Genomic DNA, 18924 nt, shown 5'->3' on the forward strand with positions numbered 1-18924 from the left:
TTAAAGCTTTTGCCCATTACTTAAAAATACTGACTGAACATGTTCTATATGCTTGGTATATCATAAGAGATGTTGTAGAGTTATTCTCTTCCCTCCACCAATAAAAAGTGATTTTCTTAATCTTTAAAAGTAAAGACAAAATAATAACAGTATACATAAAGTTGCAATCAAAACAATTCCTCACAACTCATATCCTAAAACTCTAACGCTGATTTTGATGTTAATTAGTATTTGTTCCCTTTTGTAATTAAGTTGTCATGATATGATTCCAGAAATCCAGAAATTATCACAGTAAATTTTTTAAGCCACAATTATTCTAGGATTATAACTTCAATTTTGTTTTTATATCATTTGCAATAAAAAGATAACTAAATTACTACACTGGTTTCCTAAAGATTCATAAACTACATCATAATTCTCATGCTTCAATTATCATATAATTAGATTCAAATAACTTCCAATGTTTTGTTTTGTTTTGTTTTGTTTTGTTTTTTAAACCTCTAAGACAAACATGTCCCCTGGGGTCCAATCCGTCTGCCTTTTGGATATTTCTAATTGAATGTTCAAACGATACTTCAAATTCAACAAACTTCAACATCAATTTAATCCTTAAATCTGTCCCTTTTTCCTAATTTTCATTAATGACATTTTCATTCTTTCATTCACTTAGGCTTGAAAGTTTTGAGTTATTTTTGGCTCTTCCTTCTCTTTCATTGCCTATATAAAAGTAATTGCCAAATCTACTAATTATATCTTTGCAACAGTCCCAATTGCCCTCTTCTTTCCATTTCCATTGTCACCATTCTGGTTCAAGGCTCATTTTGCTCATCTAAACTATCACTACTACCTAATTAGCTTTTTTTCTGCCTCTACTTTTTGCTCACACTAACTTATCCTTTGCAATCACTACCAAAATAATGATAATGACATATGATAATTACTAGGTCTGGTCATATCACTTACCTATTCAAAAAACCTTCAGGAGTGCTATAGCATGTACCAATGACAGTCAATCTGAAATCAAAGCCTAATTTCACAGTATTTCTCCTCAAACATTTCATACTCCAGCCAGAGTGAGTACTATTTCCCAATCTCATCTTACCCTCTCCCATTTCAGAACCTTTTGTATGCCTACTCCTGGAAAAGATTTTTCCTATAACTCTGCTTGATAAAGCTTTTCTTTCCCTTGTTTCAGGGTTCAGTATAAGTACAACCTTCATCAAGAAGGTTCCTTCTTCGCTTCCAACAAATTTATCCTGACATTTTGACCTGTCCTTGGCACCTGACATATCCTAATTTGTAGTAGTTAGGTATCTGTCTCATTCTTCCTACTATAATGTAAATTCTCTAGAGCGAGGATTTTTAACCTGGGTTTTGATAATTGATTTTTTTTTGTAATTCTACATATTTTATGCATTTAGAAATTTTATTCTGAGAAAAGCTCCATTGTCTTTAGACATGACATAACATACTCTAGCACTTCAGCACAAAGCCGGAAAAGATTCTCTTCTGTGCCTAAAAACACTCTTCATATAATAGGCATTTATTAAATGCTTGTTGTTATTGTAGATATTTTATGTGATATACCACTGTTTAAAAATACATTTGCTCCTTCATCAGACCTTAAGCAACTATTACTTATATAAAAATCATTATGCTAGGCATCAGACATACAAGATAAAACATGAGACAGGTCTGCCCTCAAGTAGCTTACATTTTACTGGGGTTGAGGGCAAGGGAGAAGAAAGAATATGATGTATATAGGAGATAAAAGTACAAAGTAAGATATGATGGATATAAGGAAGAAATTCAGACAATATAACCTAGGAAAATTTAAGGAGTGAGATTACATTAGTGACAGGGCACAGGGTCATCAGGGAAAAACATGCAGAAGGTAACATCTAAGTTAAGTTTTGAAGGAAAGGAAAGATTTTTGTATATCTACTGGGCTCCTACATAACTAATTCTATTTTTTATTAGAAGCAAACTCTGTTGGTGATTCAGTCACTTAGTTAATAAATTAATATTCAGATTTTTACATCTTCTATATCAAAACAGATTATCTGTTAATTCATAATAACAGCATTTACATACAAAAGACATTTAGAATTGCATACTACAAAGTCACAAAGACAATTCAGAAAGCAGAAATGAAACATTAAATTAAACATTTCAATTTTAACAAAGTTCCCAAATTCAAACTAAGACATCAAGCTTTGAAGTACCATTAATAATTAAGAACAATGTTCTGACCCCTTTGATCTAAAAATTACAGTCCTCTAGAAACATGAAACAATTATCAAGAATAAAACAAGGTTAATAAAAGAGAATTAATGAGAACTAAATGGCAAATGACTATCAGAATGACACAAAACAAGAATCCCACAAAAAAGATTCTCAATACAAAATTATTTTGATTAGCACACATTACTTTTTAATATAGAAAAGTGTTAATTTTTAATAATAGTAGCATTTACTGATCCTGATTTTTAAAAGCTGAAAAAGCTTATGTAATTAATTTTTACTGTGCTTTACTGTGCTTTAAATACTAATTTTTAAAACGATGCATGAATCTTATTCATAATTCTTATGAATACTACTTTTTTTTTTTCTTATCCCTATATTTGCCTTCACAAGGCCACTTCAGATCTTTTCACCTTTCACTTTGTAAGGAACTTGACAATGTTTCTGACACTATTCCATGTGAAGGAAACATGACTACAGGAAACCTTTATGTGAAACCTTCTTCCATCAACTTATTCCTAGCAAATCGTGGTCCAAGTTATTATTTCCAACCCCTGTCCTTTTTCTAGAAAAAACAAAACAAAATACAATAGATGTGATCCACTAGGCAAGGAAACTTTAAAAAATATTTTATTTTGAACTTAAAACACCAAATAAAAATGTTTATTCTAAATATGAAGTTGTAAAGAAAAAGTTTACATGAAATAGTAAATTTTTATTATGTGTAATGTAGTCTGTTTTCCTTTTAAATACAAAAGGAATTCTACAAGTAGTGTTTAAAGCTGTCCTGTGTTCATCTATACTTTCTGCTTCTCTTTATTTTCTATTCATCTACACTGCCAGTTGGCCTTCTATCATCTCCTATACCTTCTTTACAATGTTTCAATGACTCTTTTCTCATTTTGACAACCTACCCTCCTTCTCTAGCCACTTCTCCTTGAAAGTCAAAAGAGCAAAAAGAAAAACCAAACTCTTCTAATAAATATGCCTAGTCAAGCAAAACAAACTCCCAATTTGGCCATGCTTAAAAATGCCTCTTTTCACACTTTGAATCCATCACCTCTCTTACAGAGAATCGGTAATAAGTTTTATCATCAGTCTTCTGAATTCATGACTGATTTATTGAACTGATCAGAATTAAGTCTTTAGAACTGTCTTTCTTTACAGTTTATTGTTATCCAATTAGTTATAAATTTCTGTGATTTAGTCTCCTAATTATTTGACATTTAGGGAAAAAAAAAGGGGGGGGAGTAGCTATGTGGCATGGTAGGCAACAGCACTGGCCCTGGAGTCAGGGGAACCTGAGAACAAATCCCACTCCAGACACTTGACACTTAATAGCGGTGTGATTTAAGTCCAAATAACCCCCCCCCCAATACACACACGAAAAAATGAAAAAAGAAAACTCCCATGTTTGAAAAATCCCAAAATATAAATTACTATGGAAAGAACTCTCATTTTAACAATAAATTTAACAATTAAAAAAAAAATAAAAGATTTGAGGAGGCAATGTGTATGGGTGTATATGTATATCTACTTATGTACACATAAATATATCTTTTCTTAATTTTAGCTTGCTTGGGAGTGGAGGGGATGAAAGGGAAAAAAAGAATAAAGTAAATAAGGTACACAGAAGAAAATAAAAGAATACTTAACAAGGAAGTAAAGAAAAGATGGGCACTCATGAATATAACTTTTTCTACTAATATATACTTTCTTAAACTGGTAATTTGTTATATATTTTAAATCCTCCTTGATGTTCTACTGGGATTATGACAATGTTTTCTTTTGATTTGTTTTTTCTTCCTTGTATTGCTTTTCTGTTTTTCTTATTGGTTTTTTTTAAAATAAAAATAAGAAAACTAGAAGAGGCAAAATGACTATAAGGTAAAAATAAAAAGTATCAATAAAACTTTTTAAAAAATAAATAAAAGGTTCTTCTCAAGCCAGAATCCCTGATCTACAAGCAAATAATGCTAATATTTGCTATTAGTTTTTGTTAGGTTTTCTCTAATAAGGGTTCAGAAATTGCTTTATTAAATTGTTCAAACTTCACTAAAACCATACTAAAATGACCCAAATCATTATGAAAGTAACAGTGATAGAAACTCTGATAAATCCTTCCACCCAAGTGAAAAGAAATGCTTCAGGTATAGACAGAATGGTATGTCTATCATGGAAGGACAAACCTTGCTAAAATCATTGTCATGATGATAATTTTTTTCTGACAAGACTATTTCATAAAAAGCCTACATTAGTAGAAAGAAAATCCCTATATTTGAGGAGCAAATGTCTGGCAAGTAGCCATATCCTTGATAAGAGAATTGAACACTCTGAAGAGTAAATTAAAAAGAAAATATATTACCTGTTTCCTCTGCTCTTAGAATGTGCTGTAGCTAAAAATATAGTATCATTTGCCCAACCCAAAACAAGTTTATGCTCAACTGTTACATGTTGTCACAGGCATCTCTAGACAATGCTGTTCTTCCCTTATTACAGACCATACACCCCTTACTTATTTAAAATCTTGTTTTCTTTCAAGTTCCAAATTCTCCTCCTTAATGTTTCCCTCACTACTAATAATCTTACAATCTATTTCACTGAGAAAATTGTGCTATAGCTTTCCTACCCTTTTCTCTCATAATCTTCTTCATCCTTCCTAACCAACTCAGGAAAAAATGTTCCATTCTATCTGGGAAAGTATCTTCAAAGACTTCCAATTTTTCCTCTTTAGAATTCCTCAGATCCTGTATTTATCCATTTCTATAGCCACAACACTTATTCAAGTCTTATTCAATTCTTCAAACTTCTCCCCAGTTTCCCCTTTGAATGAAATTTAGAATCATTTTCTTTAAAACTCACTGTGATGCAACAGCACCAAGAAATCATAAAAGAGAAAGAACTCATACAAAAAAATGTAGCAACTCTTTTTGTAGTGGCAAGGAATAAGAAATTGAATGCATGCCCATCAATTGGGGCATGGCTAAATAAGTTGTGGTATATGAATGTAATGGAATACTATAATGAGCAGGCCGATTTCAGAAAAGCCTGGAACGACTGCTATGAACTGATGCTGATTGAAATGAGCAGAACCAGGAGAATATTGTACTCAGTAACAAGCAAGATTATGTAACAATCAAGTATAATAGACTTAGCTCTTCTCAAGACAATTGCAATAAACTTGGAATGGAAAATACCATCTGTAATCTAGAGAAAGAACTATGAAGATTGAATGCAATTTGAATCACACTGTTTTTACCTTTTGTATTTTTCTTTCTTGTGAGTTTTCCCTTCTGTTCTGATTTTTTTCCCAACATGACTAACATGGAAATATGCTAAAGAAATGATTGTACATGTATAACTTATATCAGATTGCTAGCTGTCTGAGGGTGGAGAGGAGATACAGAGTAAGGAAAGACGTGAAAAATTTTTGGAACTCAAAATCTTACAAAAATGAATGTTGAAAATTATCTTTACATATAATTGTAAAAAACAAAATACTATTATTTGTAGTGCTGAGTAATCATCATTTGTAATAAAATTATAGTGCTGGAAAAAATGGCTGAGATAAAAAAAATTTTTTTAAAGAATTACTGTGATGAAATTTAAATAAATAAAGGGACTTCCATTTGACTCTTGAATAAAATTTACTATAGAAAGGTATTTTAGAACTCAAAGGAATGAAAAATAATCTAGACAGTCCCTTCATTAGACAGATAAGGAAGCAGGCAGTTAAGTAAAAGATTACAGGATTCTTTAGTGTGTATTTCAAGGTCCTATACATATTGCAAAACCTACTCTTTTCTCCTACTAAAAGGCATTTCAGACTTTTGGGTTCATCATAGCAAACTTATTTCCTGCCCTTCAATTACATTTATTCCTCTCATGCTCTTATTTATGTTGTTTTCATCTCCTAAACTGTCCTCTGTTAACTCTTTACACCAGATCTTACTCTTCTTTGACCTCCAAAATCTTATTTAAAGTCTACTTTTTACTGCTCCTTATGAAATGAGGAATATGATAAGATTCAAAATGGAAAGATTCAAATAAAGAGGAATGAGCAGATCAGGAAAACACTTTCTATAATGAATAATGATATAAAGGAAAACAACTACAAAAGACTTAGAATCTCAATTCCAAGACTAATCACGGTTTCAGAAGACCAATGATGAAGCATGTTTCCCACTTCTTGCAAGAGGTGATGATGGACTAGAGGTACAAAATGCAACTTCTATTTTCAGACATGACCAACATATTGATGTTTTACTTGACTACATCTGTTACAAAGGAAAATTTCTGTTTTGAAAATAGGGAGAGTTGGTGGGTAGTAACAGTGATACTGAACCATTAAAAGAACACATAACAGAGAAAGACGTTCAAAGGAAACACATAGAAGCAGGCAGTTTTGTTAATACAGTGTTAAATTTACCATACACTTAAAAAACTGCAAATAACCTAAGTTTACAGTTTCATAGATGATCCTCTTTTCACATCTTCTTCTTACACTGTAATGTTCAAGTTTGTTGCTGTTTAAGGTCAAAATGAAAAAAGAAAAACTGTAAAATCTGCTTCTCCCCATACACATACACAAAGAAAATGTTTCCCAACTAAATTCATCTGTCTCCAATAAGATCACATTCATCCTTATCCTGCCTCAGTACTTATTATGCAAGTTAATTCCAAAAAGTTATATTTGTTTGCCCTTTATGCTTTGAAAAAATTTTTAAATTTCATATCTTTCTCATATATATTCTGTAAACTATATAATATGTGACTGTCCTGATCCCCATTCAACTATAAACCTAGGAGGTGGGAACTATAGTTTTTTTTTTATACTCTGGGCTCTTAATATAGTTTTCTTAACATAGCAAACATCTATTCTTATTGACTGACATACAATCAAGCAAAAAAAAAATACTGATGCATTTCAGTTCAGTAATTTTGGGAAATCATAGAGAAAATAATTTAAGAGCTAAATAATATACTTACCTTCTATCTCTTGTCCAATAGAAAGCCCAGCCCATTTCCGCTACAGAGAGAAAAAAGAAAGTACTTTAGGAAACAAATAACTAATCAAAGGTAAAGAAACATGGCAAGAACTTTGTTCCCAGAAAATATATACATTCAACAGAAAAACAATCTAATACATTGCCTATGTAAGGAGGCAGAATGGAGTAGAAGTATAAAGCAAATAAGGCTTTGAATAAAAAGACCTGGGTACACAGTCCTTGCTCCCCACATAATGGTGATGTGATCTGAGATAATTACTTCTCTTGAACTTCCACTTTTTCCCCTATAAAATGGGGAGAATAATAATACTTGCATTACATATCTCATATACTTACTGAGGATCAAATGAGATAATACCTATAATACTTCAAGATCCTAAAATACCATATAAACCTATATACCTATAAAAATAGGATATAATTCACATATTAATGTGCCCATAATGTAGTTTAGCCCACCAATTTTCAAAAAGTCAAGTAACCATATGTTTACCACATTATGAATTACATGAACAAAAAGAGTCATTATTCTATCTTTGTATTGTCTAATGCCTTACATATAATAGGTACTTTTAAAATCTTGAGTGATTGAGTAAATTAACATTTTCTTATGGGGAGATACCTCAATTTTTATTCAGAGATTATATACTATTATTTACCATATGATCCTTAACAAACAAAATGATCTCATTTCTTTTTATAAAGGAGACTAATAAATAAGTAAGAAAGATCATGAAGGGATATTGAAAATTGCTAGAGTAACAATAAGTGAGAAATCATAAAAGTCATAAACTTACCATTAGAAAACCTGATGGAAGTGAAGTAGGTAAAAGCATCAAAAAAAGTTATACCTACTTATGGAATTACTCAGAATCATCATAAAAAAGATAACTGATAATCAATATTCTGTTTTAAAAGGCAGAACAATATAAAACACATTTTAGAAATATCTTTCAAAAATGTTTGAATAAAATTGTAGCTATAGAATTTTAAAGGGGATAGCTTGAGTTACCTAAAAAAAAAAAAAATTCACTTACACAAAATAGCTGATGATGAATAATAAATGAGTAGTACCCTCATTTTGAGTATGTTCCCCAAATCAGTGATAAAAGAAGGGGCATAAATGATTCTGCCTATAGTCATTGTTTACCTTTAATCTTATAAAAAGGAATACTGTTTTTATGTATCTAACTTAAAAGTGATGGCATGAATATGATATGTGATATCTTTAAATCCATTTTTGCTAGTAATCTGAAGTCCAAAGTCAATAAATAAATTACAAATCCTGGATTTCATTGACATATGAAGCTCCCAGGGCATAAACTCTCCTATCAAGACAGATAAGCAAACGTTCTAAAAAGTATAATCATCACATGTGCAAAACTTTTTGTAGTAGCAAGAAATTAGAAATTGAGTAGATGCTCATGAATTGGAGAATGGCTGAGGGAAGTAAGCAAAACATGGTATAAAATAACAGCAAGATTATGTGATGATCAACTATGATAGATTCTTCTCAGCAATGTGGTGACCTCAGACAATTTCAATAGGCTAGGGACAGAAAAAGCCATTCACATTCAGAAAGAACTATGGAGATAGCATACTATTTTCACCCTTTGTTTAAACTTTTTTTTCCCTCATTTTTCCCCCTTTTGGTCTGATTTTTCTTTTACAGTATGATAAATATGGAAATATGTTACAAATGATTGTACGTATATTTAGCCTAAATCAGGTTGCTTGCTTTCTTGGTGAAACGGAACATAAAGGAGGGGAAAAAAATTCAGAACATAAAGTCTTACAAAAGTAAATGTGGAAAATTATCTTTATTTGTATTTGGAAAAATAAAATACTATTTTAAAAAAGTATTTTATTTGTATAGACTATATCAGATTGCTTGCTATACTGGAGAGAGGGAAGGTAAGAGAAGAAGAAAGGAAAAAATTGGAACTCAAAAATTTTACAAATATAAATGTTGAAAACTCTCTTTACATGTAATTAGAAAAATAAAATTCTATTGAGAAAAAAAAAAGTACACAGAGTCTTCAGAGTTGCCTGGAGGCACTGAGAATTGTTAAGTGCTTTTGCCCAGGATCACACAGCTGGAATGAATCAGAGGCAAGAACTGAAACAAACCTCCTAATTCAGAAAACAATTCTCTACCAATACTCATGCTACCTTTGGATCTCATTGATTCTGATGTCAGGTATCTAGTAACCATACCACACTGTCTTTCTTAAGCAATGAATAAATAACACAAAAAATTATTCTGGGTTTAGAAAAAATGAATTATCTCTACAAACTGGTTTAATTTTTTCCCCCACAGAGCTCAATTTAACAAACCACAATATAACAGAAGGAACAATGAATGTAGGGTTAGGGGACCTGAATCTCCTTCCTACTCTCTCCATGACCTGGGACAACTTCCTCATCTGCAAAACAGAGTAGCTAGTCTTTCAGCTCCCTTCCAGTTCTAAATTCTCTGAAAATATTTTCACACAGTTTAGGGGACAAAAATCAGCAACATGGATTATTTAATCCTTCACAGCCTTTCTTCATGTTCTAGACAGATGGACTGGCCAGAAGGAAAAGAAAGGCCAAAATTTTAAGTCTGGGAAAAAGATAATATTAAGAGCAGTTGGCATTTATATGGAGTCTCAATCTTTTTAAAATGCTTTAGCTCATCTGGTCCTTATTCACTGTGAAAAAACTATATCTCTTTTACAAAAGAAAAAACTGAAATTCAAAGAGGTTATGACTTGCTTCAGGTCTGACATCTAGTAAGTGCCAGAGGCAGGATACAAAATCAGTGCTCTGGAATTGGAAGACCTGGGTTCGACACTTGCATCTGGTATAATCATTGGAGTCTCAGTTCACTTCCATAGGTCTTAATTTCCTCATCTGTAAAATGAGGGCCTAAGATCTTCTAGAGTTCTAGGGCTCTGAATATGATTAGGACTCTCTTGACACCATATACAGCATTCCTGACTCTTTCCCTGTAATATTAATCACTTCTGATTAATATCCAAAGCACAGTGAAAGAAGTCATTATTGGAGGATTGGAAAACCCAAAGATATTTATGTCCTTGAGCATCACAGATCTTTGTATGAACTTCATTCTGCTCAAGTCTTACCAGTTAATCAGTTAACTCCTAGTTACCTTTCACTTCCCCATCCAGATTCTCTTCTACCAAATTATCCTTCCATGATTTCCTCTGGTTCTCTAGATCCCAGAAGCCAATTCATGAAAACAAATCACAACAGAGGTGTCTTACATAAGACTTCTCATTACCTTGTAGCACAACAAGCTATTGTAAGTCATTTATCACAAAATAAGAGCCTTAAGGATTCTCTAAATCAGGTATCTTATATTCAGACGTTCACAGGTGACTGAGCAATTTTAGCCTCCCAATTTATATTCAAGAACATTCTGTTCAGATAAATAGATTTCCCTTTGTTAAAACAAAATGTAACCAAATTGGCAAATCTTTGCAAAGAGAAATAAAGATTTAGAAACAGCAGCACAAGTAATTTACAGATAGAAATTTTCTTTTTAGATGCAATTCGAGCTTGAAACTATTGCTCTAAGTCATAGTTCTCTCTCTCCTCCCTCCCGCCTCCCTCCCTTTTTCCCCCTTTCCCTCCTTTTCTTCTTCTCCCTCTCCCTCCCTCCCTTCCACCCTCCTTCCTTTTCTTCCTCTCTTCCTCTCTCCCCCCCCTTTCTCTCCCTTCTCCCTCTTCCTCTCCCTCTCTTCCCCTCCCTCCCTCTTTCTTTCTCTCTCTCTTTTTCCCTCTTCCCCTTCACCCCTTCCTCCCTCCCTGTCTCTGTGTTTGTCTCTCTCTCCTTCTGTCTCTCTCTCTGTTTCATGTCAAATTGGGTATAAGACTAGTGTTATTTAGACTGATCTGATTCACCCACATTTGCAGATCCTCTCCAACCTGTCAGCACCTATCTATTCCCTTGCCCAATTTCTCAGAAGATATAGAATAGGTTAGTCTCCTTAAGTCTGTGAAACTCTAAAGTACAGGATAGAACAGAATAATTTGAGGTCAAAATTCATGCACACTAAAGTAATCCTAAAATGTTTAAATAAAACATCTGCCAAAAACTCTCTGAATAATCCTGGATCTGGTCCATATCTTAGGTTTCTTTTATTCAACTCTGTCCACCAGGTAGCTCTCAGATATTAAAGCTGCTTGCCTTTTTAAGATACAAGCTAAAATCTGGCACTAACCAGCAACTTGAAGAAGCATTTAGTATGTCAAAAATATTTATTAAAGCCTCTAAGTATCATAACCGTACTATGTGCTAGAAGCAAATTGGAAAGATATCCATCTGACCATAAAAATAATGTGACTGTTGGTATTATTACAAGAAGAGCAATAAAAAGGTCAAAGTTTTAGAGTTGTTATAATAGTAAATTCAGAGTGTCTTTGGTTACCAATGGAGCCCAATCAGACATGTGGATTGAACATGCTTCTGAGCTGTCAAATGCATATATTAGAACACTGATTTAAAAATAAATTGTATTGTGTAGTTTTATACAACAATTTTACATTATATTGCATTGTATTACATAATTTTAGGAGATAAGATAATAAGAAGATTGCTGTTTTAACTTCTGTTTTACTTTGGGTATTAATACTGGACTAACTTGATAAAGGGCCTCCTGCTTCAATGATCTAAGTCAATTACCATAATAGCAAAAGTAAAAGGTATAAAGAGAAAGATCATGGAAAGCAAAGATACTTAGGATGGTCATGACAAAAAAAATTCCTGGAAATAAAAAACTTTGTAACATAGCACCCACCTGTATATTCTATTTGAATCAGAAGATACAAGATGACATCTAGATAAAAAAATGATTCTGCCACTATTTTCAAGCATTCTTGGAGACAATATGTGAATATCAGTGTTACCTGGGGTAAGCTGAATGCAATACTGCCTGGAACAACCGATGAATGAGTTCTCAGTGTAAACGTGTATCTGTGATTGGGTGAGGTCCTCACAATCACATGTCTAAAGGAAAGAAATATTGACAATTTTTCATTTTAAAGGAAAATGAGGTGAGGGCCCCTTCCTCACCTCACCTTAACTAATAGATGGATTTTATGAAGTACCCAGAGTACATATGACATTTTACCAGATGCCCAAATGAAAAAGAAAACATGGAATTTTTCAGTATTAAATCAACAATTGAAAAATTTTGGCAGGGCTACAGAGTACATTTTAACTATTATGCTCAAGTTCATAACAACTAACAATTTATAGAGACTTCCTGTTCTCTATGTAAATCAAAAGGCTGAGGGATACTCCTCTTTTGTCCTTAAGGTTAAATAAAAAAAGATAAGAATTTCCTCCCACTGAAAAGTGCTTTTCACTTAATCACAAATTTAAATTGTAATTTTATTCTATTTCAAACTGTACCAAATCACATGAAAGACTAAGAGAAGAGGCAAAATTATGATACATAAAAATATAATGAATCATTTCTAAATAGATTACAGTGCCCATTCATAAAAATGTCAAGTAAATCTAAGCAACTGATATTCAATCATTTCCTACATCTAGAAGATTGAAGAAGGCAAGAAGTCAGATATAATATTACAGAGAATTTAAGTTATGCTCATTTTATGAAAAAAAGCACTGACTATTTCTTCCTGTTATATTTCTATGATTTAGACCAATATCTTCCAACATATGTTACAATAAATCCAAAATGGATATGTGATCTGAATATTAAAGATCATACCATTAAAAAAATTAGCAGAGAACCATGTCAAATACTTTTCACTATTATAGCTAGCAGGCAAATTCTTAACCAACAAAAAATAAAGATCATTAACTTTACCTCCCCCCAAAGAAGAATTCCTAATACTTAAAATTGAAAAGCTTTTGTAAAAAGCAAAATTAATGCAACTAGTAAAAAAGGATATAGTTAACTGGATAAAAATTCATATTTAATATTTCTGGTGAGTTTAATATCCAAAATACATAGATAACTTCATAGAAATCAATAAGACCAAAAGCCTTTGTCCAAAAAATAAGTGGTCAAAGGAGATGAATAAGTAATTCTTAAAAGAAAATTTACAAACTATTAACCATGATAAAGAATGCTTCCTATTACTACTAATAAGGGAAACACAAATCAAAACAATTAGGAGATTTCAGATGACAAAGGTGACAGATTTATGGAAAGAAAAGTATTTAATTTGTTATTGGTGGAACTGCTATCTTATGGTCTTACCATTCTGGAAAATAATTTGGAATTATGCAAAGAAAGTTACTAAAATGTTCATATCCTTTGACCCAAAAATTTTACTGTGAGTCATATGATATCAGGAGTTCAATGACAAAAAGGAATGCCCCCATATGCAACAAAATATTTATAGGAAACTTTTTATAATAGTAAAGAAGAAAAAAAGCAAATGCACATCAACTAGGAAAAGTTTATAATGTGGTAATGGTGCTCAAATGAAATGTAACATTACTGTGCTTTAAGAAAACTATTTTTAATACTGAGAAACAAAAGAAATACTAAATGAACTGAAACATGAACAATCAGCAAAACACTATACATGATGGGAACAACAACATAAATAAAAAAGAACAACAAAATCAAAATGAAGGATAAAAAACTGCAATTACCAAGCATGATCCCCCAAAAAGAAGATATTTCCTTCCACATCTTTGCAGAAGCTAGGGCCAGTTCTCTCTTGTCCTTAAGGTTAAATTACCCCCCCCACACACACACACACACACTGTCTATGATGAAGACTTTTTAGAAATAATGTTTATTTTTGCTAAACTGTTTTTAACTTCTTGTATTCTTTTGCTATAAGGGATTGCTCTCTGAAAGAAAGAAAATGCTAAGTTGAAAATGTAAGTGATGTAAAACAAAGGTATTGATAAAAATTATTTTAAAAAAGATTTCTAAGATTTTTTCCCAAAGAAATTCTTTTTTTCCCCAGTTTTTTCCAATAAGTGTTTCTTTCATTTTCTCATGTTTCAGAGACTTTATTATATCTAAAGTAACTCCTCCATAAATATGGAGCTTTGATTATTTAAAATGGCAGGCTTCCTGTGGCAAATTTTGCCTTAGGGCTAGAAGAGACCTTAGCGAAATCTAGAAATCATATATCCCAAATTCAATTTATAACTAAGGTAATACTGGTAATATAGAATACTACAACAGCACTGGAGTTGACAGGAGTGAACATACAAATACTTCATATCTCAATGTCCTTCTCTGTAAAATAAGGGGTTTGCCTCAGGTGACAAATTCTATGGCACAAAGTTGAAAGCATGATTTGCCACAAATAATGACAAATGCTATGGAAATTGAAATATTTATTAATACTTTACGGACATGTCAAATATTCTATGTGTAGAAGCCTAAAACTGATACAAGTTTTAGAATAAAAGACTTCATAATTTTGGGCACTGAGTGAGTAGGAGAAGCTAGATATAACTGACGGGCTAGCAACAATTTTTAATTTTTTAAAATGTTATTTGTAAAGATCCATCTTCCAGTTCTTATGCTGCAAAGGTTTTGATACATATGGAAAAAAAACACACACCTATCAGTTTGGTCATCATAAAACAATCTAAAAACTCCATATTTATGCCTCTACATAATATACATTTTGTTGTTGTTGTTCAGTTATGTCTGACTCTTTGCGACTCCATCTGGGATTTTCTTAGAGATACTGGAGTGGTTTGCCATTTCCTTTTCCAGCCCATTTTACAGAAAAAGAAACTGAGGCAAATAGGGTCACAGAGCTAGTAAGTGTCTGAGATTGTATTTGAATATTTGAACATGAACATGAAGATGAGTTTTCTTGACTTCAGGCTCTATCCACTGTGTCCACATATGCTTATCATTAAGAAAATGTTTAAATTAAATCTGAAAGCAAATAACTCTTGCCCATCTCTGCTACTTCCCCATCTAAAGAAATGAAGGAATATATGCATTTCCAATTTCCTCAGGTCAAAAGAGCAGCATCCAAAAAATTCTAAAACAGTTTCTAAAACAGTCCTTATAAAGTTTTGTTTTCTGTATTAATGATTACTCACAGGCCAGACTGGAAATCCTTTTCATTGACAACTGCACAGTTGCTCAATGACAATTCGTCCGTAGGGCATCTTGCTGCTTGCATAGACTACATTAGAATAAGGGAGAAAAAAGGTGATGAAAATGTCATATTCTTTCCTAATATTATTCCCAGTCACAACATATAACAAGTAAATTCAACATTTTTATTCAACATTAAATACTGATTAAAATATATTACTTATACTAAGAGATTGTTTAATTCAATTAGTAACTTCTATTCCAGGAACATTCTAAAATTCTAGGAAGAGAAAGTGAAAAACCAAATAGTCCTTGATATCTAACCAGGAGCTGACACTGTACACAGATACAAAATAGTTTGGGGGAACATTAACAACTGGGAGAATAGGAAAGGCTTTTTTGAAGGAAATTGCAACAATTTTCAAGCAAGGAATTTCAAAGGACAGAGAAGAAGAGACAACATTTAAGACAAAAGAGACAGTGGGGAAAAAGGCTGAATACAGGGAGATTAAGTAGTGTTTAGGAAATAGTTTTCCTGGAAACTGAAGAAATCAAGTTTTAAAATTGCTCAACAAAAACAAATTATAGAGGGTACATTCAAAATAGTGAAAGCCCTTTGGGAAGCCTTTCATCAACAGCCTTTCCCCCCCCAAAGTTTGCTCTGTAAAAATGTAAAGGCCACACCAGACTAATTCTTGCAATTAAGCTATAATCTGCTGAAAAGCAGATTTTCAATAACTCTCCAAGGTCTCCAGATATAATGCTGTTCATCAGGGTCTGATTAGGCTATAAATAATCATATTAATTTTTTTTTAAATTAGGTAACTACTGTGTGCAAGGAAATAGACAAATGAAAAACCAAAACATTCTCTTGACGTTACTAAATTCATTCTTCAAATCTCAAACCAAAATTTATTTTATTATTTCAAAAGCAAACTTAAAAGATAGGTTATTGGGAAAGGAAACATTGCTTCAAGAATCTCACTTTTAAAAGGATGGATAACTATGACCATCTGTGAACACTTATTTAGAATATGACATTAATAGGACCCAAATTAGAGATTTGCTCACCAAACAAGTCACAGAATTTTTTATAGTGAAATTAAGTCTGAGTGAAGAAAAGACTAAAATGGAGAGCAACTGGAGGTAGAAAGACCTGTGCTTGAACTAGAATTGTGGCTGTTTGACTGAAGAGAAGGAAGATACATATGTATATAAAGACAAAAATGACCAGATTGAGCAGATGGATTAGATGTGTGGGTTGAGTGAAAGCAAGGGATCAAAAGTGACATCAAGAAAAAAGAGGGTGAGAAAAACACGTTGAGTTCTGTTTTGGACATATTGTGAGCTGGAGATGCCTACAGGATATCCTGTTTCAACTGGAGATGTGTTGGTAATTTCAAGCTCTCCCCATTTCCCACACAAATGGAACAAATTTGTGCCTCAGGATAAACATAGATTCTTGAAAAATCAAGACTTGAGGTAGAACATGAGTCCTCCAGATACAATCTGAGAAGATCTAAAGAAAGAGACAGTGTCAGGATTAACTCACAAGAAGTGCAAACACCTCCAGGCTAGTTCCTGCAGAAACCACAAGTGGGAAGCCCTGGGGCTAGCTTCCCAACTACTAGTAGAATCTGGGTGTGAGTTTGGGAAGACAGAGGAAACCTGGCTGATTAGGTACATAGGACCAGTGCTGTGAGATACAGGCCTGGGGGAGAAGGAACCAGTACCCAGTAAGTGCAGAGGCAGGGAGACAGAGACACTGTGGGCACGTGCTGCAGGATGGAGCTCTTGGTTTAGGGTTCCTGGTCAGAGGAGAGAGCTGAAGTGAAGCCAGAGACAACCCTCATCCCCAGGATTAGAGGTGCTTATACTAATAATTAAAAAAAAAAAAAAAAAAAAAGAACTATCAAAAAAGAACCCCACCATTGAAAGATACTTTGGGAAGAAGGAAGACTAGGGTTTATCTTCAAAGGACATTGAAATAAAAAAAGCCTTGTACTCCAAAGAGTAGCATGAAATGACTCCCTATCCAGAGATAATTTACAAAAGAACTCAAAAAAGAATTTAAAAATCAAATGAGAAACATTGAGGGGAAATTTAAATAAATAAATAAAGACTACCCAAGAAAAGCAGTAAACCAGTGGTTGCTGAATAAGGTTAGGCATGATGATGAAGAGGCTTAGTGTTAAAATAATGAGTACGTAGGGGGACATTAGTATGGGAAGGGCAAGTTATATATTAAGTACATACCCCCCAAAAGATCAAAGACAGAGGGAAGTGATTGTGGTAATTGCAAATAACTAGCCCTAAATTTTCAGAAACCTACAAAGATTTAAATGAACTAACTAAAATGTAACGAATAGAACAAAGAGAACAATTCTGTAATGTCTACAATGTAAAGGAAAAAGAACTGTGAAAGATGCAATAAGCAATCAAGATTCTACAACACTGACAAGGAATTTTGCTTTGCACTTCTTACAAGGGTGGATGATCACATATGCAAGATGATTCATATATTTAAAAACACAACCAAAATGAAAATTTGTTTTGCTTTTCTGTATTGATTTACATGTCAGGGCTTTTATTGGGGAGGGGGGCAGAGGAGAAGTTATGGAAAGGGATAGTAATAGTAATGCCTCCCCCAAAGGGAGGAATAGTGTCAACAAAAAACTTTTAAAAATACATTGAAGACAGCAGAAGGAAGTTCAGAAGGACACAAATCAAGGCAAAATTAGAATCTCTGTTAAAGTTAACATATAGTTTAAAATATAAGCTATGGTATCATAAATTGATGGGGTCAGATATAATTCTCTTTATTTGTACATGGAAACACTCATGTTTGTTGATGACTATCAAATTCACATTTTTAAAAAAAAGCTTCGTTCAAATTCTATGTAAACTATATTCACAGCATTTCATTTTCTTAATTTAATAATTCTGTCCAAAAAATCCCCAAATTATTGGATTAGTCTGGTAAAACCTGTTCTTGATAAAACCATGCTGGCCATCTCTAATCACTGTTTCCCTTTCTAGATGTTCAGCATTCCTTTAAGGAACCATTCCATAATTTCCCTAGGGATATTAGTTAAGCTTATTGGCCAAAAGCTTATAGATTATGTTCTCTTTCCTTTTAAAATTAGGAAATTTGCCATCATCCATGCTTGTGACTTTTTTCCCATTCTCCATGTTCTTTCAAATATCTTTCAAATTTTTATAACCTAAGTTGGTTGATAAGTTCCTCACAAATTCACATCAGAGTGCCTGTGTAGAAGATAGTGAGTGGCAAGCAAACCAGCTTGGCAAGAAAGCCAAGAATTAACACAATTTCCTATAATATTTCTATGGATAGATATAATCAATCAATCAACATGCATTTATTCAGTATTTACTATAAATTCTATGCTAAGTGCTGAAAATACAAAGAAAGGCAAAAACAATCCCTGTCTTCAAGAAACTTATATTCTAAGAGAAATCATCTAAAATAAATAATTAGGTATACAAAATGTTTTTACAGAGGATACTAAAAGTGATCTTTGGGAAGAATGTTCTAGCAGCTAGGAGGACAGATTAAAAAGTCTGTTGCAGTAGGTGGATTT

General features: G+C 32.7%; 1 protein-coding gene across 1 annotated transcript in view; it reads right to left on the bottom strand.

The window, feature by feature from the left end:
- The window catches only part of NSF (N-ethylmaleimide sensitive factor, vesicle fusing ATPase), a 189343-nt gene that overhangs the window by 154233 nt on the left and 16186 nt on the right, over window positions 1–18924 (bottom strand). Inside the window, exons 2-4 of the mRNA XM_051994904.1 lie at window positions 15325–15410; window positions 12168–12267; window positions 7234–7273 (exon numbers count right to left, since the gene is read on the bottom strand). Of these exons, the coding sequence (XP_051850864.1) occupies window positions 7234–7273; window positions 12168–12267; window positions 15325–15410 (226 nt within the window). The remainder of the gene's footprint in view (window positions 1–7233; window positions 7274–12167; window positions 12268–15324; window positions 15411–18924) is intronic.

The sequence above is a fragment of the Antechinus flavipes genome, chromosome 4 (genome assembly GCF_016432865.1).
Source record: "Antechinus flavipes isolate AdamAnt ecotype Samford, QLD, Australia chromosome 4, AdamAnt_v2, whole genome shotgun sequence".
NCBI classification, from domain to species: domain Eukaryota; kingdom Metazoa; phylum Chordata; class Mammalia; order Dasyuromorphia; family Dasyuridae; genus Antechinus; species Antechinus flavipes.